Source organism: Anabrus simplex, chromosome 2 (genome assembly GCF_040414725.1).
Source record: "Anabrus simplex isolate iqAnaSimp1 chromosome 2, ASM4041472v1, whole genome shotgun sequence".
Lineage (NCBI taxonomy): Eukaryota > Metazoa > Arthropoda > Insecta > Orthoptera > Tettigoniidae > Anabrus > Anabrus simplex.
The window spans coordinates 775,700,816-775,727,400 of record NC_090266.1 but is presented as its reverse complement, the minus strand read 5'-3'; the positions used below and the strand labels follow the sequence as shown (position 1 = coordinate 775,727,400).

General features: G+C 38.2%; 1 protein-coding gene across 1 annotated transcript in view; it reads left to right on the top strand.

Annotated features, from left to right (window-relative positions):
* Positions 1-26,585, top strand: part of LOC136863684 (roundabout homolog 2-like) — a 231,455-nt gene that overhangs the window by 123,126 nt on the left and 81,744 nt on the right. The window contains exon 11 of the mRNA XM_068226035.1: positions 19,810-20,039. Coding sequence (XP_068082136.1) covers positions 19,810-20,039 — 230 coding nt within the window. The remainder of the gene's footprint in view (positions 1-19,809; positions 20,040-26,585) is intronic.

Below are 26,585 nucleotides of genomic sequence, written 5' to 3'. Positions count from 1 at the left end.
CCCAATCCCAGCCCTTTCCCATCCTTCCATCACTGAAAACCATTGATTTGTTAGTGCAAAACAAAAACTGCTTGCAGAGAAAAATTCCCTGTATTGTAACCGTTCAATACCAGGTTAATATGCATGTCATGAGGCCCAACAAGTAATATATGTCGTTTTTCGCGTCATTCTATGACATATTTGGTCATAATAAGCATTTTTTGTCTGGTCCGGGATACGAATGGCGCTGCGCTAGCTCGGAGGGCGAAGCTCTAATTACACGCACAGATGGAGAGAGACCTCAGTACAGCGAGACTTTGAAATTATGCTCTCTATTCACCAAGCCAGAGAGACATAGCACGCCACGCGCAGAGAACGCCTTGGTCAAGAGGGGAGTTTGTTTTGCAGGATTTTAACTTTAGGACTGGAGATTCTCAGCGATTTCCCTGTATATTCATGGATGCCAACTCACTATTTTCGCATGTCAGGAATAATAATAATAATAATAATAATAATAATAATAATAATAATAATAATAATAATAATAATAATAATAATAATAATAATAATAACAGTTGTGGTACAAGCTCCAGAAATATACGAGTAAGGATACGTTGGAATCAGCTTAATTTACACTATTTAATGATGTCAGAAGATATACTACTTAATGATCGTATTGGTAATGACACACATGAGACAGATGTCCAAAACTGGAACCAGATGTCGGGCGCTCATATTGTGACGGTAAGAAGGGAGTCCCCATCTTATACTGGCTCAAATTCCCAAGAGGAAGCTTGTAAGATTACTAGAGATTCAGCGATGCGATTGACATGAAATTCGATCAGTGAAAAGAAGAAGTTAAGATCTACAAAATCAATATTCTCACGACTCTGAAGGATCATTGCTAACGGAGCGATTTGTCACCGGTGGGCGGAGTTTACCCTCTCTCCGGCCGGCGACCCGGATTTACTATTAAGGGGAACGCAGACTAGCCCTGAGTATTCCATTCTTCACTCATTCGTTGATGAGACATCGTCACTAATTGTGAACCAGTGTTGCTCAATTAGTACTCTGTATTATTCAGTGTTTAAATAAGTGTGTTAGACAAGAGGCCTGTTCCAAGTCAGACCGGTACACGTATAACATAATCAGATATTTCTTGTATGAAAAGAATAATTGTGGTGCATGAATATAGGTGCTTCTAATCGCAATATCTATTAAGGGACACAAACTAGTAAAGTTAGCATCGGCTCACACGAATAATATTCAAAGAACGGGTGAGAATTCCAGAGATCGCCAAGGCGCTAGTGAGTTAGTGACTATATTCTACAAATAATTATTTTGCCGTAATTAAGGCATGTGCAGTAATAGGAGATGTCATTCTAACTAGTATAAAGTGTCAGATTAGCCACGAAGTGATGTGTAATTGAACGAGTGATGCTCACGTAAGTATAATAGGAGTCAGTAATCGTGTCATGTTACAATAAAAAGCTAATCGAGTAGTGATCTCCAAGGACTGCAACCGCTACTCGGGTAGTCCATTCGAGCTTATGAGTGGGTCGAGCCATATTATGCTATCTGAAGGCATATAAACAGTACTTCAAGAGCCAGATTCCCATCTGTCCATATGTATGTGAGTGCTCATCGAATCCCGGATTCTACTCTACCAGAGCGCGCCATTGTGCCTGCAGTGTTGGATTATACTCTACCAGAACGCGCCATTGTGCCTGCAGTATTTCATTCAGGGATCATCCAGAACTTCCGGCCGTAGGTGATTGCAGATCAAGGCATCGTGGACGTGACCCCGAAGAAGATGAACTTAGGACTCTCAGCTAATGAGGCGTCAGTGATGGAGGCTTAAACCCATAAGTGTACCTTCAGATGACGGCACAGCTACACGCAGCAATGATAAATGCAATCCATAATATTTCTAGGCGTGAAAATTATAAGGGTCGCATAAAACGTAACTATACAAAATATATAATCTCCAGCATGTAATTTGTTAATGTATAGTTGACGCAATATGCATGTTTCAATGGGGTAAAGATTTTTATTAGTTTGATTTTATGGGTTTCATCTGTGATTGGTGAAAATCATGAATTCCGGGATTTCTTCTGCATGAATTAGTATGTAAGGCCCCATAGGTTTGTGCATGAATGAAGCATTTTAAGGGGAGAATTGATACTTCAGCAGACTCCATAATTCATTCCAAGTTTGATCAATCGAGATGGATCCTCATAAATTTCCAAATGTAGGCTATATTATTTCAATGCTTCACAACTTAATGCATGCGTCCAGCTATCCCCTCCTTTAATCTTAAGGATGCTGAAACCTGGAAGAATAATGGCTCAAGGTGCAATCATGATTTATATAGTCACGCGAATGAATGCTAATTAATTTACCTGTCGATTTAGAGTTATCTTAATGCGTATATAGGCCTATCGTGGGCATGTGATATACGTGTGTAAAGTGAAGGGTGAAACGATATGTGTGAAAGTGTTTAAAATGACAGAGTGAATAATAATAATAATAATAATAATAATAATAATAATAATAATAATAATAATAATAATCATGACGATGAGAGGAACAAGGTTGAATGTGGTCAAAATATTGATAAAAGTTATTTGAAGTCAGACAGGAATGATTATTTGCATGGAAAAGGCAAGTGGATTGAAAGAGAATTGCGTACGTATGCCTGGGGACGAGTGAAAGTCTCTCTGCTGAAGAGGACAGGCTGCTTCTTAGAGAAAGATTTATGGCCCTCAAAAGGAAAGGAATGGCAGGCGTAAGCGGTTGGTCCTGTTGTCTGTCAATGCTTGTAACATTCACATAAGAAGTCTCCCTCACTTTTACACTGTGTTGATTATTCACAGCCAATAATTTCTTCCCATTAGCGTTGTATGTTCAATGATCCGATAGGTGACGTAATCCTCCCAATTTTTATATTCACATGAGGTCGGAATAGTGTTTTCAGCTGCACCTCGAGGTCCACTAACACGGGTTCGATACCGTGTGGTATCGACGGTCTTAGATTGACACCAGGAGACCTGTAAAGGGTCACAATTTCACAAGGTATTTAAGTGTGTGAATTACGAGGGCAGATCAGAAAATAAGTTGCACTTCCCAGTTATGGCCATCTATTACACCACCTATACAACAGCAACACGACTATAACGACATACACTGTAACGTCACTTTCCCACATAGTTTCCAAGAGACTCCAAATATTTCTGCGAACGCACAACCAACTTGTCGATGCTGGATGCATAGAAATTTTCTCCAGCGTTCTGCAACCACTCGGAGACAGCGGCCTTCACCTCCGCATCGGCCTGAAAACGTCGACCACCGAGCTCCGTTTTGAGCTTACGAACAGATGAAAGTCACATGGCGCTAGGTCGGGACTGTAGAGTGGATGTTGCCAGACCTCCCACTTGAAACGCTGCAGCAGTTCTCTCGTTTGGCGGGCCTTGTGAGGTGTTGCGTTATCGTGCAACAAAATCACACCGGCGCTCAATTTCCCCCAGGTCTTCTCTTTAATCTCTTTACGCAACCGGTGCAACGTTTGACAGTACGACGCCGCGTTGGTCGTCGTTCCTTTCGGCATGAATTCCACGTGCAGCAAACCCTCCATGTCAATGAACACTGTCGCCATAAACTTACCGGCTGAAGGTTGAACCTTGGCCTTCTTTCGTTGTGGTGATGAGGGGTGCACCCATTCCATTGATGTTCGCTTCGTTTCGGGGGTGAAATGGTGGACCCACGTTTCGTGGCCTGTGACGATTCGCCGCAGAAATCCGTTGCCGTCTGCAGCATAGCATTGCAAAAGTGCCAGGGAGGATTGGAAACGTTGTCCCTTGTGCTCATCGGTGAGAAGACGTGGGACCCATCTTTGACACAACTTACGATATCCAAGGTCCTCGTGAACAATGGCGAACACACTGCCATACGACATGTTCAGCTGCGTCGCGATTTCTCTCAGTTTAATACGCCGGTTCTGTCTAATGATCGCATTCACACTGTTGACCTTTGCACGAGTCCTGGACGTTGCGAGCCTGCCTTCGTGATGGTTGTCCGTGATATCCGTGCATCCGGCTTCTAATTACTGACACCACTTTACGATACCTTCACGATGAATGTCCCTGCAATTCTTCCTTTGGCCCATAGGAATCGGATTGTCGCACGCACCTCATATTTGGAGTGAACGTCCAGTTGACGCGCCATTGCATTTGGCCGCTATTCACACAATACTAGACGAGACACCACAGTGACCTGCCTAACAGACGTGTGGGCAGTGTCTGTCCCTTTCTTCGGTGTGCCCACGTTTGCGACACACAGCGCGCTGCTGCGACGCGTTAATGCAACTAACCTTTTGATCCACCTACGTATATCGTGTGTTGATGTATTTACATGTGATTGCTTCATTCTTCATGTGCGTGTATTTATGCATTATACCATTGTATGGTGATTTATGGTGACTTTCAGGATGCCAACATTGTATGGGTCCGCTTTGTAAAATAGGATAAGATGATACCCGGAGAAACGCGTATAAGCGATAGTGTGATATATAATTTGTGTAATTAAGTAGAATTCATTTGCGACAAGCGACGACATGATGTTCATGGTTATGGAAGTATGCGGATTTTTAGCTTATAAAAATATCTCAAGACCATGATGATGTTGTAAAATAATACGAGTATTAATTTTTATTCTGTACTTAACATATCTTAAACACGTACTAAATGTACGTAACACGACCTAATAGGTTGAAAGTCGATTTCGAATACAATAATATTGTTTCCCTCACGAGAAATGCCATCTCTGTGCGTGGAAAATATGTGTAGTTAGGTATTAATATAACGGATACCAGCGGGTACCGATATTAGGTAGAGGGATACACCCTTATTTTATTATGAAGTGCAGCTACACGCAGCAATGATAAGTGCAATAATATTTCTAGGCATGAAAATTATAAGGGTCGCATAAAACGTAACTATGCAAAATATATAATATAATATAATATAATATAATATAATATAATATAATATAATATAATATAATATAATATAATATAATATAATATAATATAATATAATATAATATAATATAATATAATATAATATAATATAATATTTCATTCAGGAATCATACAGAACTTCCTGCCGTAGGTGATTGCATATCAAGGCATCGTGGACGTGACCCCGAAGAACATGAACCTAGGACTCTCAGCTAATGAGGCGTCAGTGATGGAGGCTTAAACCCATAAGTGTACCTTCAGATGACGTGTGTGTCCAGTGTTAATATAAGCTGATTTTGGAATGCCAAAATGATATTCAGATAATGGACTGAGATGGATGTTAACAGCATTTCCCATATAATTGATTTTTATTTGTGTTTAATAATATGGCATTTTTTCGTATGCTGGCACCGTGGTGTAGGGGTAGCGTGCTTGCCTCTTACCCGGAGGATCTAGGTTTGATTCCCGGCCAGATCAGGGATTTTTACCTGGACCTGAGGGCTGCTTTGTTGTCCACTCACCCTACGTGGTTAGAATTGAAGAGCTATCTGACGGTGATATAGCCCCGGTCTAGAAAGCCAAGAATAACGGCTGAGAGGATTCGTCGTGCTGACAACACGACACCTAGTAATCTGCAGGCCTTTGAGCTGAGCAGCGGTCACTTGGTAGGCAAAGGCCCTTCAAGGGCTGTAGTGCCATGGGGTTTGGAGTTTGGTTTGGTTCATTTTCTCGTATGTATCCATTTCTCTGCAACTCTATCAGGTTATTAAAATTTATATTTTGAGTTGGGAACAAACATTCTTCTTATTCCATAGGATAGTGTATTCCTCTTTTTTATAATAGAACATTATATTAGATAAAGTGCTCACTTATTTGCGAACAGACCATTGACCCATATGCTCTTGAGCTTAGCTGTTGTACCAGTGAAAGTAGGGAGGATGGGACTTTGATGCCCAGGATTAAGTTCCGAAGTTCCTCACCCAGAAGATTTCCATCCAAATATGTATTTGTGAAAGATAGGTTTATAATCAATGCCCTGCTGAGCCCGAGACAGGTGCAGTATGTTGCCATTGCAGTCCCACTAGAAAAACACATTTTGTCCCCTTGCTGTTAATTCAGAAAGAATTAATTGTCCTTGAAATAATCTCCTGACAGCACAATAACTCAAGTGAATTCTATGTGAACATATTTATTGGTTCATCACTTGGCAGACTAGTTTGATGTAGCTCTCCCTGCCACCATAACCTGACGTGTTAACCATTCTATTTCTACACAACTACTACTTCCCACAAGTACCCTAATCTGTTTGTCATATTTATGTCTTGGTCTACCACTTCTGTTCATATGCCCTTCACTCCTCACAATTGAACCAGTCCTGGACGTTGCAAGATATATCCTATCAATCTGTCTCTTCTTCTGGTCTAATTTCACCAAATCATTCTCCTCACAACATTCAGTATCTCTTCATTTGTGATACAATCCACTTATCTCACACTCAGTAATCTCCTTTCTGCACTAGTTACTATCCGTACTTCACTTGCACACAATGCCACGCCCCACACTAATGTCCTCAAAAACATCTTTCTAATATGCATGTCTGTATCAGGCTCCTCCTCCACAGGGAAGTTTGGATCAATGCAGAGGGATAATGTGAGCTGTATTTTCTTTAACTTGTATCACTTTCAGGATTTATATGGGGCAGTCTCAAATTTTCCATGATTTAATTTCTTCAAAGTAGTGCTTTTCTGTGCTCTCATATATATTTGCTTTGGGAGCAGGCAACCTTGCCTTATAAAATATAATGTAAATTTCATGTCTTTGTATTCTTCTTTCTTTTTTTGCCTGTTTCCTCTGGAATGGGACTAGGCTACTGTATAACGGGATCTAAAATTCCAAGCTTAGAGTTTTGCTCCCTAGGTAAATTTTAAATTTGATTTTTTAATTTGATCTATGTTTACTCTGGTAAATGGGAATAGCCCTCTGCACATTGGAATCGTAAATCCTACAATGGTTTTAATCATAAATGGTGCCACCTATGGCACGCATGCTTGTATGTTATGCTATGTCATGTAAATGTTTACAGAATTCCCTTGATGTTCTTTTAAATTAATAACTTTTGTTAAATTATCTCCCTTTACTGAACTGTTAATTTGTTGTAATTTAAAAAACCCTGCTATAATATTTTAAGCCAGATGGCAATTTGCATCAGTAGGGCCATTTTGTGGGTTCTGAGTCTAGGACTACGAACCCTCACGTGCCTGCGAGCATGCCTGTCAGTTTCATTGGTTACCTTATACCTTTGATGTTTTCAAAGTTAAGATTGTGTAATATCTTCAAATAATTTTTGAGTGTCGGTGAGCACTCAGTGTCAAATGCGGCTGTTAAAATCTTTGGGCTCTGAATATTTTACATCAATTTTTAAAAGTTAATTGTATTACTAAGTGGGTTTAAGGAATTTCATGGTTAACAAACAGTATTTTAAGGAACCTGATTATTTTTCTCAAGAGTGCATCACCAAGTTACGTTCCTGGCAGGGCTGTCCAGCACACTCCACATCATGTTGTCCATCTTTTCATATCACCTATCGTTGTCCTCACATTTCTATATTTTATTAATATATTCCTTTGTTTGTTTATTTTATTGTTCTTATGTGTATTACTTTACCACCAATTTTATTTACAACCATTATACATTTAAGAAAAGGAAAGACTAGGTAAACAATTAATAGCAAATCTACATCTGGGCAACAGTCCTAAGTGCAGATCAATGATGAAGAAAATCTTTCCTATAGCTTACATGCAGCACATTTCAAGCTGACTGGCGTCTAATTATCTGTTGTATGTTTATCACCCTTTCCTCTGTACACTGTGACTACAGAAGCAACTCTTCATTCATTTGGTACAGCTCCTCCATGCAAACTGTTATCAAATAAGTACATCAAATATGATACTATATCCCAACACATTGCCTTTAGTACTATACAAAATATCCTCAAATCAATCAATTCTATTTTTCAAATTTGCATCCTTTTATGAATATCTTTGTTATTACACATACATTTTAGTACTTTGCTATTAATGGTCACTCCTCCTTATATCCAATTATCTTTACATACTGCTGACTAACTAGTTCTGCCTTCTGTGTATCATCACATATACACCCCCTAAAATATCCTTCCTGTAACCTGTTTCTGCTATAAAGTATCTATACATACTCTTCTATTTTTTACTAAAATTCATGTGACTGTCAATTATGCTTGCCATCATGTTATCCTTAGCTGACTTTTTGCTAAACTTTATTTCCTGGTAAGTTCCTTCAATATCTCCTTACTTCCAAAAGCATTCCTAGCTCTATTTCTTTTCAACCTGCACCTCCTTCATAATCTGTTTATTTCTTTGCCATAATATAGTAGGTATTTTCCATTTTTATAACCTTTGAATGTACATACCTGTTTTCATACTCCTCAAAAACTGCTCTAAACTCATCCCATAGGCTGTTTATATTCTTATTCATCACTTTCCAGCAATCATAATTACTCTGTTAAAGCTCTCTTATGTCTGTCTTACAAACAGTACAGTACTGCTTAATATTCTTATCTTTACAACCTTCCTTTGTATCACATTTATTTTCAACTATGACAAAGAACAGCTTTATGATCATTTATGATCATTTATGCCACCTGTCACTTCAGTTTCTCTGTAGAGCTCACCTGGCAAGGCTGAGCAGCTCAGATGGTAGGAGTGCTAGCCTTTTGACCTCAAGCTGGTGGGTACAATCCCTGGCTCAGTCCGGTGGTATGTGAAGGTGCTCAAATACGCCAGCTTTGTGTTGGTAGATTCATTGGCATGTAAGAGAACTCCTGTGGAACAAGATTCTGGCACCTTGGCATCTCCAAAACCATAAAACAGGGCCTCTCAGGGTGCATGTGCACGGTGCAAAAGACAACTTCGCTTGGTTGACCAGAGTGCAGACCCCCACTCCTCGATTTGGAGCAACAGCGCTGTCTCTTTTCTCCCCACGCTTGTCTCGCTCGCTCCCCCTGTTTCCTCTTCCTCACTTGCTCCCTAGCGCTCCACATCCGAGCTGAGTTAAGCCGAGTTGAGCCGAGCTTAGCCGAGTAGCCCAGAGACAAAGCGTTGGTCCGAGGCGAACCGAGTGGGATCGATGCACAGTGCACAGAGCTCTTGCGCCTCGATTTGCACGCATGAGATTTTGGGCGTTTGAGAGGCCCTGGTATAAAAGAAACTAGTTAGTGGGATGTAAAAATAATAAAATTATTATTACTTGTTATCAGAACTGAACTGGTATTATCAGCACCACTTCTATTATATTCTTCCTTTTAGTTGGTTCCATCTCACTTTATGATTAAGCTGTCCTTTCCAGATTAACTTATTTACTATTGTTGGTCATACTTTCTATCATTCACATTACCTTCCCAAATTGAAATCACCTACTACAGTCACATACCTTTATGTGTCGTTCCCCGCATACCTGATAGCTGGTCAAATAATTTTGAGTCAGCATCATCCCTTCGAGGTCTGTATACCCTAAAAGCATAAAGTTGCATATTAACTTTAGAGGTAAGCCTTACTCCAATAATTTACTGTTTCTCATAGTTTACAAATTTTTCTTTTGCCTGTATGAATACACATACACCCCTCCCTCTATTGAGTATATCCTGAGTCTATAATAAACTCTCCAGTTCCAAGAGAATATTTCCACATCTATAACATCACGTCATAGTCATGGTTCAACTCCTATTACAATATATGGTAAACGTACACATACCAGTACTAAATTCCTTAATTCTATACTTTCCCTTGTGATACTTCTTCAGTTTAACACCAACAAATTTATGTCATCCTTATTTGACTTCTGGATCTCTGAACTATTATCACAGCTCCCTAGTCCACCCCACTTCCCTGAATGTACCACCCTGTAACCCTCCTAAATGAACCTCCTCCTACTTTCTTCTAATACTGCAGTTCAAGTGAAGGCTATCTAAGTACAGACTTCTTTCTCCTATGCACCCAGTATGATCTATAAATCTCACTCCAAGTTTCCCATAAATCCACTCCATAATCTCATTGAAATTTGCAATCACCCCCATTTGGTATCCTTCCTACACAGTATGGTACTGATAACAATCTCCACTCCCTTAAAATTCCCTGTGCTGCATTAACCATATTCCACACATCCCCAAATATGTTGGTACCTATTTCTGCTTGCCTGACATTGTTTGCTCCAATGTAAAAAGCTACCACCTTCTCCTTACCCTCCTCCTTCCCTTCTACTTTCTTTAATATCTGCCCTAACCTAATTCCAGGATAACACTCTGCTCTGGTTCCCTTTGCTCCACACACTTTTCCCACATGCCCAAACATTGAGTCCCTCATGACCAGAGCCTCAACCACCTCCTGAGATCTCCTCCTAGTTTCCTTTATCATTTCTGACAGCTGTAGGACCTACTTTCTCCTCATTCTCCTCCCTCTCATGACCCTGTTCCACCTCCCTTTCCCTATCCTGTACTCTACATTTCCTCTTTGCACTAACACATTGAAGGATTTTGGCAATGCAAGGATGGGAAAGGGCTAGGATTGGAAGGAAGTGTTCATGCCCTTAATTAAGGTACAGCCCAAGCATATCGCTGGTGTGAAAATAGGAAACAATGGAAAACCATCTTCAGGGCACCTAATGGCTGGATTTGAACCCACCTTCTCCTGAATGCAAGCTCACAGATGTGCCAACCTAATAGCATGGCCAGCTCCCTCAGTTTCCTACCTTTTCCTTTCCTCCTTACTCTCCCCTCAACTCCAGCCCTTCCTTGTTTTTATCTTCTCTCTGCTGGTCTACCTGCAGTGACCCATGCCAATTCTTCACAGATATCTCTTCTGGACTCTGCCCCTGATTAGACACTTTAGCCATCAATTTCCATCCCCTTAAAACATTAGCCCTCCTGTCTTCCATAAATTTTCCCCTTCCTTCCACACCATTCTCTACACCTACTGTATCAAGTACACTGTTTGCAGGAGAGCTACCTTAATTCCTGTCCTTCATTATACCAAACCAAACCAAACCCCATGGCGTAAGAGCCCCAAAGGGCCATAGCCTACAAAGCGACCGCTGCTCAGTCCGAAAGCCTGCAGATTACGAGGTGTCATGTGGTCGGCATGATGGATCCTCTCGGCCATTATTCTTGGCTTACTGGGCCTCCATCTCACCGTCGGATAGCTCCTCAATTTTAATCACGTAGGCTGAGTGAACCTCGAACCAGCCCTCGAATGCAGTTAAAAGTCCCTGACTTGGCCAGGAATCGAACCTAGGGCCTCTGGGTAAGAGGTAGGCATTCTACCCCTACACCACAGGGCTGGCTTCAGTCCTCCATTATGCATTAACCATTTTCAACACATCTGCAGTTATGCTGGTACCTATTTCTGCTGGTTGTTTTCATTCTTGTTTGCATCTGTTTTCTAAAGAATAGGGATTACAACATTCTATTTTTTATTTTATTTTTTACAATTTGCTTTACAGCACACTAAAACAGATAGGTCTTGAGGGGATGATAGGAGAGGAAAGGGCTTGGAGTGGGAACGAAGCAGCCATGGCCTTAAATAGGGTACATCCCCAGCATTTTTCCAACTCTTCACTCATACTACTTTATGCCCACTCACACTCACCTGCATTCATCAGCCATTCTTTAACCTTCATCACAGAAATATAAATTATGAAATATCAACAAAAATAAAATAACATATTTTGTGAATTAAAAAGATCGAATGAAGGAAATGCTCTACACTGTGCAAGGATTACACAACAATAAAACAAACAATATTTTAATTAATAAAACAATTATACTATAATACTGCTTAGGAGTATCCAAATTACAAAATAACAGGATTAACTGGTGACTGGAATTATACAAATGTAGTTTAAACTAAATACATAGACAGATTATTGTTGCCCACAGTGCTCTAACAGAAATGATAACTGCCTTTTAGTGCTGAAATATTGAAAAGGTTATGCAACAAAAAAGCAAACAAGGTAGCTTACTATTTAATAAAATAACTACACTACAATTCTAATGTTCATTTAATGGATGAGTAGTCCTCATTGTCAGGTTATTCTTCATTGTAATTCCTTCCTATAGTAACTTCACAATAATTGTCTGATTTTCAAGTAGTCTGAGCTGTATGTTGAACTGAACTTAGGCATAACCTAATTACAACAGGTTAACTGAAGCAATACAAATGTAGTTAAAATTAATACTCAGATTATTATTAGTTTTCTACTGTCTGCTAACAGAAATTAAAACTGCCTCTAACTCTTGAAATATTAACAGTGCAAGGGAGGATTTCTAAAAAGTGACACAATAACTTCTCTCAAAGCTACGCCAGATATATTAAACCGCGATCACTTGTGCATCGGCAAGTCACGCAATCACTCACAATGTTAGGTGGAACCTAACATCTGTATTTCTCTTATAAAATCATTATTTTGTATGTTTCTCTTTGCTTTCATTTTATTTCAATGTTTTAATTTTATACTGATAATTTTAACACGTTTTATAATTTTTATTGACTACGACGTACAGTTAAACTTAAACATTACATTTATTTCAAATGAAATAGCACCAACTGATAAAAATAGCCTATAAACATATCAGCCTACTTACTAAATCACAAATACAATTTGGAATATTAATGAAGTCTACAGTATATTGATTTACGGTCTAAAAGATAGGTTACTTTATCCTATGGTATTAATGTTATTTTCAGCATTTTCACACAAACAACACACAATTATTCCCAGGAAAACTCATGTGATCAATGTAATTTTCATCCAACAACCAGCTAATAATTTGCTGTCTTTGACTTACACTCATATTGCTGGTTATAACAACAAATATCAATCAAATTGTAGAAAATCAGACACACGTGATCACTCAATCAATTAGTCAATCAATACTGATCTGAATTTAGGGCAGTCGCCCAGGTGGCAGATTCCCTATCTGTTGTTTTCCTAGCCTTTTCTTAAATGCTTTCAAAGAAATTGAAAATTTATTGAACATCTCCCTTGATAAGTTATTCCAATCCCCTAACTCCCCTTCCTATAAATGAATATTTGCCCCAATTTGTCCTCTTGAATTCCAACTTTATTTTCATATTGTGATCTTTCCTACTTTTAAAGACGCCACTCAAACTTATTCGTCTACTAATGACATTCCACGCCATCTCTCCACTGACAGCTTGGAACAAACCACTTAGTCGAGCAGCTCGTCTTCTTTCTCCCAGTTCTTCCCAGCCCAAACTTAGCAACATTTTTGTAACACAACACTTTTGTCGGAAATCACCCAGAACAAATTGAGCTGCTTTTCTTTGGATTTTTCCCAGTTCTTGAATCAGGTAATCCTGGTGAGGGATCCATACACTGGAACCATACTCTAGTTGGGGTCTTACCAGAGACTTATATGCCCTCTCCTTTACATCCTTACTACAACCCCTAATCACCCTCATAACAATGTGCAGAGATCTGTACCCTTTACTTACAATCATATTTATGTGATTACCTCAATGAAGATCTCTCCTTATATTAACACCTAGATACTTACAATGATCCCCAAAAGGAACTTTCACCCCATCAATGCAGTAATTAAAACTGAGAGGACTTTTCCTATTTGTAAAACTCACAACCTGACTTTTAACCCCGTTTATCAACATACCATTGCCTGCTGTCCATCTCACAACATTATCGAGGTCACGTTGCAGTTGCTCACAATCTTGTAACTTATTTATTACTCTATACAGTATATCATCACCTGCAAAAAGCCTTACCTCTGATTCCACTTCTTTACTCATATCATTTATATATATAAGAAAACATAAAGGTCCAATAATACTGCCGTGAGGAATTCCCCTCTTAATTATTACAGGGTCAGATAAAGCTTCACCTACTCTAATTCTCTGAGATCTATTTTCTTGAAATATAGCAACCCATTCAGTCACTCTTTTGTCTAGTCCAATTGCACTCATTTTTGCCAATAGTCTCCCATGATCCACCCTATCAAATGCTTTAGACAGATCAATCGCAATACAGTCCATTTGACCTCCTGAATCCAAGATATCTGCTACACCTTGCTGGAATCCTACAAGTTGAGCTTCAGTGGAATAACCTTTCAGAAAACCGAACTGCCTTCTATCGAACCAGTTATTAATTTCACAAACATGTCCCATATAATCAGAAAGAAGGCATTCCCAAAGCTTACATGCAATGCATGTCAAACTTACTGGCCTGTAATTTTCAGCTTTATGAGTATCACCCTTTCCTTTATACACAGGGGCTACTATAGCCACTCGCCATTCATTTGGTATACCTCCTTCAAGCAAACAATAATCAAATAAGGACTTCAGATATGATAATATATCCCAACCCATGTCTTTAGTATATCCCCAGAAATCTTATCAATTGCAGCCGCTTTTCTAGTTTTCAACTTTTGTATCTTATTGTAAATGTCATATGTAAATTTTATTACTTCTTTAGCCTTAGTCTCCTCCTCTATCTGGACATTATCCTTGTAACCAACAATCTTTGCATACTGCTGACTGAATACTTCTGCCTTTTGAAGATCCTCACATACACACTCCCCTTGTTCATTAATCATTCCTGGAATGTCTGACTTGGAACCTGTTTCTGCCTTAAATTACCTATACATACCCTTCCATTTTTCACTAAAATTTGTATGACTGCCAATTATGCTTGCCATCATGTTATTCTTAGCTGCCTTCTTTGCTAGATTCAATTTCCTAGTAAGTTCCTTCAATTTTTCCTTACTCCCACAGCCATTATTATTCTATTTCTTTCCAATCTGCACCTCCTTCTTAGTCTCCTTATTTTTCTATTATAATAAGGTGGGTCTTTACCATTTCTTAGCACCTTTAAAGGTACAAACCTGTTTTTACATTCCTCAACAATTGCTTTTAAACTCATCCCAGAGACTGTTTACCTTTGTATTTACTGTTTTCCACCAATCATAGTTACTTTTTAAAAACTGCCTCCTGCCTGCTTTATCAGCCATATGGTACTGCCTAATAGTCCTACTTTTAAGACCTTCCTTTCTAACACATTTATTTTTAACTACGACAAGAAACAGCTTCATGATCACTAATGCCATCTATTACTTCGGTTTCTCTATAGAGCTCATCTGGTTTTACCAGCACCACGTCCAGGATATTTTTCCCTCTAGTTGCTTCCATCACTTTCTGAATCAGCTGTCCTTCTCATATTAGCTTATTTGCCATTTGTTGGTTATGCTTCCTGTTGTTCGCATTTCCTTCCCAACTGACATTTGGTAAATTCAGATCCCCCGCTACAATCACATTCCTTTCCATGTCGTTTCCCACATAGCTGATTATCTTATCAAATAATTCTGAATCCATGTCTGCGCTACCCATTCCCGGTCTGTACACTCCAAAGACGTCAAGTTGCCTATTATCTTTAGAAATGAGCCTTACACCCAGAATTTCATGTTTTTCATCCTTAACTTTTTCGTAGCTTACAAATTCTTCTTTGACCAGAATGAATACTCCCCCTCCCACCATTCCTATCCTATCTCTACGATACACTCTCCAGTTCCGTGAGAAAATTTCTGCATCCATTATATCATATGGATGCAGAAATTTCTGTTAGGTCTCCCCTAATGCTACTCACTGGTTACACACACATGACCACTTGGGCCATGAGATAGCAACTAAAACAATGCGCGATGCACTCTTTCTCCCACTCTTTCCTCCCCTCCAAAATATCACAGCTACTACACGAATACATCAAAGGACCGGATGAGGCATTTTCAAATGGACATCGATTCAAAGCTAAGGACAAACAAATTGTAGCAAAATTTGTAAAAATATTATATTGAACCTCATAGTGCGAGTGATTATGGGTTAACAAGAAATATCGAAATACATGAATCGACTGATTCATATTTTCCTTCTGCCTCTCTCTCTGCTAACATAATAATATTTCCACTTTTCATCTCAACACAGCAAGTAAATGCTATAATTAGCCACCTGTGTGGTCATTTTCACTCTTGCCTGCAACTGTTTTCTTAAGAATAGGGATTATAACATTCCCCCTATTTTTTTTTCATTTTGCTTTACGTTGTACCAACACAGGTAAGACCTATGGAAATGGTAGGAGAGGAAAGGGCTATGAGTGGGAGGGAAGTGACTATGGCCTTAATTATGGTACAGCCTGGTGTGAAAATGGGAAAAAATGGAAAATGATTGCTGCCGACAGTAAGTTTCGAACCTACTATCTACCAAATGCATGCTCACAACTGTGCAACAATAACTGGATGGCCAACTTGCTTCTTAACATTCTTTCATCAATTAACATATATATAACAAATGAATGCTCACTGAGGAGAAAATAATTTTTAGACATATTATTTTCCATTTAATTTTTCCCAGTGAATTGTGTACAAATCACAAGCAGCACACATCCATGTTGACCCTCATAAGGAACTACACACTCCATTCATATAACCTGATAGTCAGTATTATCATCCACATATTATGCCTGCCAAGGCCAAGGTACCTTCCAACTGGAGTATTCCACATACACATTTCACACACAAAATTCTTACCCAGTACTTGGCTACATCATTGTTTTTAATGCCATTTAATTTGTTTCCCTTCAAATTTAGATTTCATTTCTTAATCAAATTCATAAAGTGGTGGGTATATCATTTTTAATCATGTGATTGATTGTCATTAATGAGACAGCCTATCAGTTTGTACATTTCTTGTCCAGATGAGTACAAAGTATATTTTTAATTCCTGTAATCTGCCATAATTTATGATAATAAGTCTCCAGTATAATTTCAGGAGGTCAGTAGCTATTGATGAAGCTATTTGTGTGATAAGTCTTATATGTCCATTAAATTAGTAGCCTTGAAAATCTGAAGTAAAGTGGAGGAGATCTACTTGTGAAATACTATGCATCTTAGTTAAGAGAGAATCATTTTAATACATATGAGTTAATTATAAATATCGTGCATTGTATTTTGAGTCAAAGATACTTTTTCATTTAAGGCTATAGTTTTTGGTATGGTAATATAGATTTAAATATTGCTTACAGTTTCAGCCTTTGACCACCAGCCTCATACGCAGTGTCCATGTCCTATACCGCCAAGGCCTAATGTGCACATTTTACCTTGCAGTAAATTATTTGCAATAAATTCTGTTCAATTTATGTAAATTGGATAGGCATTTTCTTGTTTTGAAGGTTATGCTTTGGGCATTTTATTGATGTTACTTAATACACCTTTATTTTATAAATTTTTATTTTATGAAATGCTTATCCAAATAAATATTTTCTTCCTTTGAAGAAAACATAATTCATGATCAAAATATGTTAAGAAAAAATATCTTTATTATAAAAAACTGCATTATTTTAGAGAGGTGGTCTTTCTTATGCCACATATAAAAAATAGAGCTGTATGTACAATATTACAGTTACAATATTTTTTTTTTTTTTTTGCTAGTTGTTTTACGTCGCACTGACACAGACAGGTCTTATGGTGACGATGGGACAGGAAAGGGCTAGGAGTGGGAAGGAAGCGGCTATGGCCTTAATTAAGATACAGCCCCAGCATTTGCCTGGTGTGAAAATGGGAAACCACGGAAAACCATTTTCAGGACTGCCGACAGTGGGGTTAGAACCTACTATCTCCCAAATACTGGATACTGGCCGCACTTAAGCGACTACAGCTATCGAGCTTGGTTAAAAATATTATTATTATTATTATTATTATTATTATTATTATTATTATTATTATTATTATTATTATTATTATTATTATTACATCAATGTGAAATTTTCTAATCTTACATTATATGCAAATGGCTGTAGTACCTGGTTTCTTTTAAGTAAAAAATGATTACTAATGTCAATTTCACACAAATTGAACAGTTAATGTAAGAAATTTCATTTTTTTTTTGTCTGTATTGAACTGAGAATTGCAATAAATAAACTTTTAATGTCCAGCTATTCAATACAATAATAATGTTGTTTTATATATGTAGTTACAACATACTAATTATATACAGTACTAGTTTCTGTTTACTGCATGTTACTTGCATTACGATCAGTCTACGGCCGTATGGGGTTCCACATTTGAACTGATAAACATAGATCTTATATACACCTTAAGGAGCTTTTCATATGTTTCCACCTCATAGGCCTTAGATATAGAAGAATTCCATCATAACTAAATTTTATCCAGCAATATTCACGATGTTTAAGATGACTCTGCAGTTTATGAACCGTAGTTGAATGGACACAAAATGTTTTAATATTGTAAACCGCTCACCAAATTTAATGAACTTACTACTGTATGTCCACAGGGACATCAATCAACTTGAGAACTGTTCAGTATATGTTTGACTCGCAAGTCTTCTACTTGTTCAATAAGTTTTTATTACGTGTCATTGTTTTTATTGTAGATTTCATAGGGTTTTATATTACGCACAATTCAAGGTCTATCATGAGTTTAATATAATTTTCCTATTTTCTGTTTCTTTGTACAGCTGAAGATAACGCAAAAATGCATCGAATCTATTACTGTATATAATTAGTATGTTCTAATTACATCTATATAATAAATATTATTATTGTATTGAATAGGTGAACATTAAAAGTTTATTTATTGTAACAAACTGAACACTCAAAAATTCACTTTTTGCCTTAAAATATGATACAAGAAACTATTTAATATTATTTACACATGTTTATGATGTGCTCTAGCAAATGTGCTTAGGGAGGCACAAAGGGTGTATACCCTTCTTACACTGTTTACAAATGTATCTGGTCTTTTTCCTTTTACCACCTTGACTAATATAAATCTTGCTGCATACAGAAGAGTTGCATTTTCTTTTTTTTTGTCAGTAAAAGAGCAAGGGGTTTGTTGCCTGTCTGCGGGGGCTGAATTGCTACTTGGTTACCAAGCCACTCGGCAGTAAGTTCCTTTAACTAATGAAACTGTGAAATCAAGTCTTGATAGGGGTTTGTCTGTATTATCTTTATACAGAATGTACAAGTTGATTATCATTCTTCGAAAAATGTGAAATGTCCCTTTTTTCCAATATTTTAGTGTCTGGCGCTCTTCTTAATGGCAGTAGACCATTTGATCTAATGAGTCAACTCCACCCATATGAGAATTGTACTGCTGAATAACAGATGGCTTGCTGGTTATAAATATCTTGTTTCCTTTCTTCTTTGATTTCATTTCACTTTTTGCCTTGTAGTTGGTAGACAGGAGAAGTACTAGCTAGTACTAGCACCTGGCAGCAGACTTACTCCCGCCAACTACTACAACAAAACATCAGCCTCTACAAGGTTGTCAGTGCTACCAACTTTAAAACTTGTTATATATAGTCTTATTTAATTCAATACCAGTCCAAAACATGTATTATACATTATTAAAATGAATAAATAACTTGGAAAATACATTTTGCCAGAATGTCCGATCAATCAGACGTTGGTGGTTAAAGGGTTACGGAATACACAGTAACAACATCAACATAACCTACTTGTCACTCCATTCTTTGGATTCCTAATTCTCTTCCTGCAGAATGTGCTTTGATCCCTTCAAGCAGAAATGCCAAAGACCATTTCTAAAACTCCTTTCCCATGCTGAGAAATGAATGAATTACTCTTAATTATTAATTAATTATTAAGCCTTTTCATGTCCTTGCTCATTTATATCATACTCTGTTGTAAAACTGACAACTAATACCGGTACTTTATTCTTGCAGGTGATTGTACGTGGTGGTGGCGATGTTGGCAATGGTTCATCAAGAGTATTAACAAATGTCACAGTAAGTGCAGCTACACCATCATTGCTGTTAACAAATCTAACTGCTGGAGTAACTTACATAGTACGTGCTGCAGCTGTTACACGTGCAGGAGCTGGTCCACCTAGTGTACCAGCCACACTGAGACTTGATCCAACATCCCGGCAACTACTTAAAGATCAACATCACAGGTAATAATTAAAAATTAAACAATTAAAAGGATCAGTAACAATGGTGTTTAAAAGTATTCTCTATAACAAACACAATTTGTCATTAATTAAGTATACAATTTGACCTAAAGTAAATGAAAAGAACAACAAATATACTATGGCTCAGAACAAATCATTTTGGAGAATATAATGAAGCAGGAGATTGAAGATCTCCTTTCTCCAAATTAATTCAGGCATGTTAATATTAAGGAAGGATCCTTTCTCCATGGCCATTACTGTAAAGCTAAGTTATGTCCTTTTAAATAAAGTGAAAATGATGCATTTAGTAATTTTGGAAATGCAGGTACCGGTACCAGTTAAGTGACAGATTGTTTGATATTATTTAGATAAAGTCAATAATTAAGAGAATTAATTGTTCATATATGTGAGTGAAGAATGTGACAAGGTTTTAGTGTAAAAGTGGATTGAACTTAAGCTACCAAAGGACTCTTAAAGGAAAATAGAGATAAAAATATCTTATTTTAGGTGATCAGAAGGCTTATATTGACTAGTAAATTGTAGCTTGGCTTTATTTTGTTCCATGAGTGAATACCAAATCCAAATATAATTCAGAACTAAGAGAAATTCCACAACAACTGTAAATCATTCTGTTTACCTGTAGCTCATTCATTTCCCTTTGTAAAAAGATATCATTGAAGTTAATGGCTTGATATAAGATGAGAGGATAATGTATCTAAATCTCTTATTACTACGAGGTTTCCAGCTTTATGAAATAGACTACGTCACTGCCTTTTATTAATTTTTTACAATTTATCCAAAATCTGCAGTGCCTCATTAACAAGTTTAGAATTAATTGGCAGCTGAGTGAATGTAAATAATTCCCATGGAAGTTTATCTGGCATTTTCTTCTTCGAGTCATGATGAAGCCAACATAAGCACCCATATCAAATGTATAGTTATTAATATTCAGTTTATCCAAATTATCTAATAGTTATAAAAGAATTTCTTTCTTTGTTGCAATGGTGCATTTGCCATAAGCATCTTGGAAAGGTGTGGCAATCCGACTGATGTGCCCACTGCTAAACTGAGGAAAAATGCTGGTAATTTCATTATTGAAAATGCCTAAAGAGCTTGAGACAAATGTTAATAAAAATTACATATTCTACTCACATGGATAAATTCAAACCACCTCTGACAGGTAACCCAAAAGGAAATGTCAGACTGCAGTGACATTACTGTTCGGCATGAAATATATCAAGTATTTGGATGTTAATGTGACAACATGGCTACCAGTAAGGACTGATTTTGCCATCAAAATTGTAAAGATGCGGGCTCCCCTATCTAAATCTGCTGTGTCAGAGAATAGGTATGTCCACAGTGATAGAATGTCTGCAAGTACAGACAATGCCCAGAATATACCTTTTGTATTCAAAAGGAAATTATACAATTCGTACATGGCAAGCAGAAGCAGAACTGCAGTTATATCATTCCCTCTTTACTGACTACCATTAACACTATATTATCAGGAACTTCACTTGCAGTGGTATAGTGGGGAGCTTGGGGTATGCAGAAGTTTGATACAACATGTTTAGAAGTTAACCAGGAACTTTTAGAGCTAAGATTTCAACCCATGTGCACATCTGTCAAAGATCTGGGAATTTCCAGTGATAAGATGTGAAGGACTACAAGCCTAATCATTATTACAGGTATACCATGGGCCAGTTACAGCACCAAGATTTGATAATGACAAGATGTGTTAAATAATGGAGATGACTAAGAGAATTTCTTCTTATGCCAAAAGGGCTATTTGTAGCTCACTTGCCCTCCATGTATTAAGTATAACATTTAAGAGCAAGCACACATACATACACCTGCACATTTTACCATTCAATATGTAAAGTTTCACTTCATTAGCCGTATCTTTCTTTTGTAGCTTAATATTTCCTATCTGTCAGGGATTAGGCTCTGATAGCTTAGAATGCCACACACAAATTGTCAGTGAATAAATTGATCAACCAGAAACTTGATGCTTGCTTTAATAAGATAAATGCATGGACAATTAGAATAGTTTATCTACCCCTTAATAAAATATGAAGTACTAAACCAAGTAAGTTGGCAGCACAGTTTGAGTTGTGTAACACTCTTTGTACTTGATAGTGTCTTTGCTTACTATCAACTTGCTAGAATTAGCATTGTAATTGAGATTTGCTTTTAAGAGAGAGCCCTTGATCGGGATACTAGACAACAAAATATCAAAGTACTCAGAACTGACAGTACACAACCGCGCAGAGTGCCGAGAAGCGTGCAACATGAGAATATAACAGTTCAATACATCGTGTCAACATTACCGTAAACAGTGCAGTTTAGAGCTCCATACATGTGCATAAACAAGTTAAAGGGCCGCTACCCAAGAGAAATGCCGTGGTAGGTACACGTGAAAACAGAAGTAATAGGGGAAAGGAACTCGTGAAAGAGAATTTTGGAAAACAAGTTTGTAAATAACAAATATATTATACCAATCTCAAAGGGGTAACAAATTATATTTACATCAGAACAAATAGTATGAACCAGCATATGGCGTAATAAAAGCGTTAAGTTTGATTTTAAGACACGTAGGTGATACAAAATTTAATTACATCGTCATAATCGAATTCCTAAGCATCAATCACTACAATCTTTGGACATATGTTCCGACACTTCAATTAGGGGAAAAAGAAAAAGAATGGGGGGGAAACCCATAGATTCTGAAATCAGTTTCTTTGCATTATATTACACAATACGCTAGAAGGGAGGTACATCAAATAAAGTTTCAGGCTCGTGCCAGTAGAATACAAAGTTGGTAGTGTCATACACTTGCAAGATAAGCTCACAAGTTGATACAATGTTTACAATAGGACATTGCAATGTAACCTCATGCTGAACAATTCTAGAGATTCAGAATTGAAATAAACCAATCTCCAGTTTCAGGGAGTGATCCTTTTGGTAGATTAAAAAAAAAATACGAATTCTAACAAATGATCCCAGAAGGGATTAAAACACACACGCATCGCAGAAGCGATAATAAAATAGAAGCTAACCGATGAACATACAAATTAAATTAGCAGACCACATCTTTTGACCAAGCACCATTTTTACGCAAAATTAACAGATAGATGGGATAAGAAAAGAAATAAAGGTAGAAAATAAAGGTTAGAATAAGGAAATAAGAAACGGAGGAATGGGATAGGATAAGAATCAAGCCGCCAAGTCCCCAGCACTAAACAGGCGTGATGCAAAAGTTCATCTCAGAAGGTAGGAATGTTTATGAACTAGAATTTTAGATCAGCTGTCCAGTACACCATTTACACCACATTTTAGGAATATAAATGTCCAAAAGGCAGAACATTTGCGCTGCATGAATACTCAGATGTGTCCTGAAGGGACCAAAGTTCAATTTTCGTTAATACGGCGAAGCCCAAGTATAGCAAGGTAGGGCACGTTAAATGATAGAAAGAAACAGTGTCTGCTCACCCTTGACAGAAGTCCAGCACGAAGTTTACAAGTAAAATGGACACGGTCCAGCCGTGTGTAGAGTTCCAGCTCCCACTGTCCTTAACAAGGTTATACCACAACTGACCTCCGAATGAACGACACAAGGCCATATATATATGCCAGCGGGGTAGATCGAGAACATACTATAGGCGTGACGTCAGAGTGGATGCGCCATACAGGCGAGCAGTGACAGCAGTAGTACAAGCAGCCGGGAAGCCGACAGTTCGTAACAGCAGACAGAGAAAAGAGCACCAATTCGAAGGGGAGAATTTTGTTACGTAAGGTAAGCACAAACACCTCGCAACATATACTCCCACCACACGGGAGAAATCTGAAGGATTGGTGCGATGAACGATGAAGAAGCACGTCGAGCAAACGATGGATGGTGGAGCCAGCACAGATGAGGATGGTAAAGATTCAGCGCGGATCCCACGATGAACAGATGAAAGCAGCAACAGAAGAAGGCAGAAGAAACGTAGAGACGCAGATCCGACGAGGTCCAGACGAGGCGCCATCTCCGGGGCCCGGCAGGATGCAGCAGCAAAGGGAAAGAAAAAGAACGAAAGAATGAGTAACAAGAAAGAAGAAACAAGAAAAAGAGGAAAAGGGGGGGGGGAAGGAAGAGGGCAAAGGAACGATCCGGATCGTATCATAACAATCATACAATGATAAGTGGTCTGCAGTCAAAATATTTACAATAAAAGGACAAACTTGATCAATAAATATATATAAAGAAAATAACACAGATAACGAATATAATGAGGGGAGGTCAGGGGTGAAAAGATTAGACAGTGGGAGCTGGAGGGAGGGAGAGCAGAAACCAGAAAAAAAATGAGGAGAAAAGGGAGGACTGGACAGCAAACGATACCAAAGAAACAAAAAAAAAAAAGGGATAGCAGGCCTGATCGCTACCCAACTCCCACCCTAGAAAGAAAAAAAGAGGGGGAGGGGGCCTTAAAAATGGAACGGTTTCAACATAGAAAAATGAGCTTTTTTAATGTCCGTGGGGGTATGAAGAGATTGAAGCTGAGCAGTATTAGGGGATGGAAAGGAAAGAATACGAAAAGGGCCTAACCAAAGTGGGGAAAGTTTAGCAGAAAAATTTTGTGAAGCGGAACCAAGAAGATGGTTTTTCAGAAGAACTTGGTCAAACATCTTAAATGTAGGTTGAGAGACCCGAGTGATACAAGCTTTCCTATGTACTTCCCTCGCCTGAAGGAGCTTGTCATATGCCTTTTGCAATTGGGAATGGCTGAGGCGATGAGAGGGGGTGTCCAAGAGGGAGGGCAAATCCCACGTAAGAGACAAAGGGGTGTTCAATTCACGACCGAGAAAAAGTTTTGCAGGGGAAAAACCCGTAGAGGAATTGATGGTAGAATTTAAAGCAAGCACAAAAGAGGGAAGTTCAGTATCCCATAGCTTCTGATTATTGGAATGAAAACTGGATAGGAAGGTTTTCAAATTCCTATGGTACCGTTCAACAGTATTGGCTTGAGGATGATATGGAGAAGTACAGATTTTTTTGATACCTAATGAAAAACAAAAATTATAAAATAATTTTGACGTGAAAATGGATGCATTGTCAGAAATAAGAAATTTAGGGAGGCCAGTAATTGGAAAAATATGGTTAGACAAAAGATTTATAACAATTTGAGAGGAAATATTTTGCAAAGGGCGAACAATGAGAAATTTGGAAAAACCATCTAATAAAGTAAAAATATAAGAATTTGATTACCGGGCGAGTTGGCCGTGCGCGTAGAGGCACGCGGCTGTGAGCTTGCATCCGGGAGATAGTAGGTTCGAATCCCACTATCGGCAGCCCTGAAGATGGTTTTCCGTGGTTTCCCATTTTCACACCAGGCAAATGCTGGGGCTGTACCTTAATTAAGGCCACGGCCGCTTCCTTCCAACTCCTAGGCCTTTCCTATCCCATCGTCGCCATAAGACCTATCTGTGTCGGTGCGACGTAAAGCCCCTAGCAAAAAACAAAAAAACAAAAAAAATAGAATTTGATTTAGACGATTTGACAATAGATCCGACAATGTCAACATAAAATTTCTCACAGGTGTAGGTAGCAGGAGCGGCGGCAAAGGTGCCATAAGGAAGGTGATTCAATGGCTTATGGCGTTGACAAGAAGCACAAGAACGCACCCATGAAAAAATATCCTTGCGCATTTGGGGCCAATAGAATAGGGAGGCAAGGCATGCATAAGTCTTAGCTCTCCCAAAATGTCCCCCTACAGGAGAATCATGAAAGTATTGATAAACCATGGACCGTAAACTGGAAGGAAGAACAAGGCGAGGAGTGGCCTTGGGAGTAGGCTTAAAAATGAGAAGTTGCTGCTGATGACGAAACGGGCCAGAATAATTAGGGGAAACCAGGTCACGAGAAATTTGTTGGCAGTAAGGATCAAGCTGTTGATGTTGTAAACACGATTGAAAAGAAAGCGGAAAATTAGTTAACGAGGAAACAGAAAAAACAGAATTAACAGGAAGTAAATCGAGCTCAGAGGGTTGGAAATGAGGTTCTTCAAATAAACGAGATAAAGCATCGGCAATGGAGTTGTTATATCCAGAGACGAATTTAAGAGAAAACTTGAATCGTGAAAGGCGGAGTAACCAACGACCCGTACGACCAATTTTCGGGGCATTATGGAGGAGCCAAGAAAGAGCCTGATTGTCGGTACTAACAATGAATGGGCGGTGGTCAAGATAATCAGCGAAGTGTTCAATAGAGAGGATGAGGGCAAGAGCCTCTTTTTCGTAGGTAGAATATTTACATTCGGCAGGGGATAATAGACGGCTAAAATATGCAATAGGGAGTGTGCAATCATTAATAGTTTGTTGGAGAACGGCGCCTATAGCAATATCAGAAGCATCGGTGGACAATTCAAAGGTGACGTTAAAATCAGGAATCTGGAGAAGAGGTGCATGAGATAATTTAGTTTTTAAAAGGTCAAAGGCAATTTGTTGTTGAGAAGACCAATGGAATTTAACACCTTTACGTTTAAGAGCATTCAAAGGTTCAGAAATAGC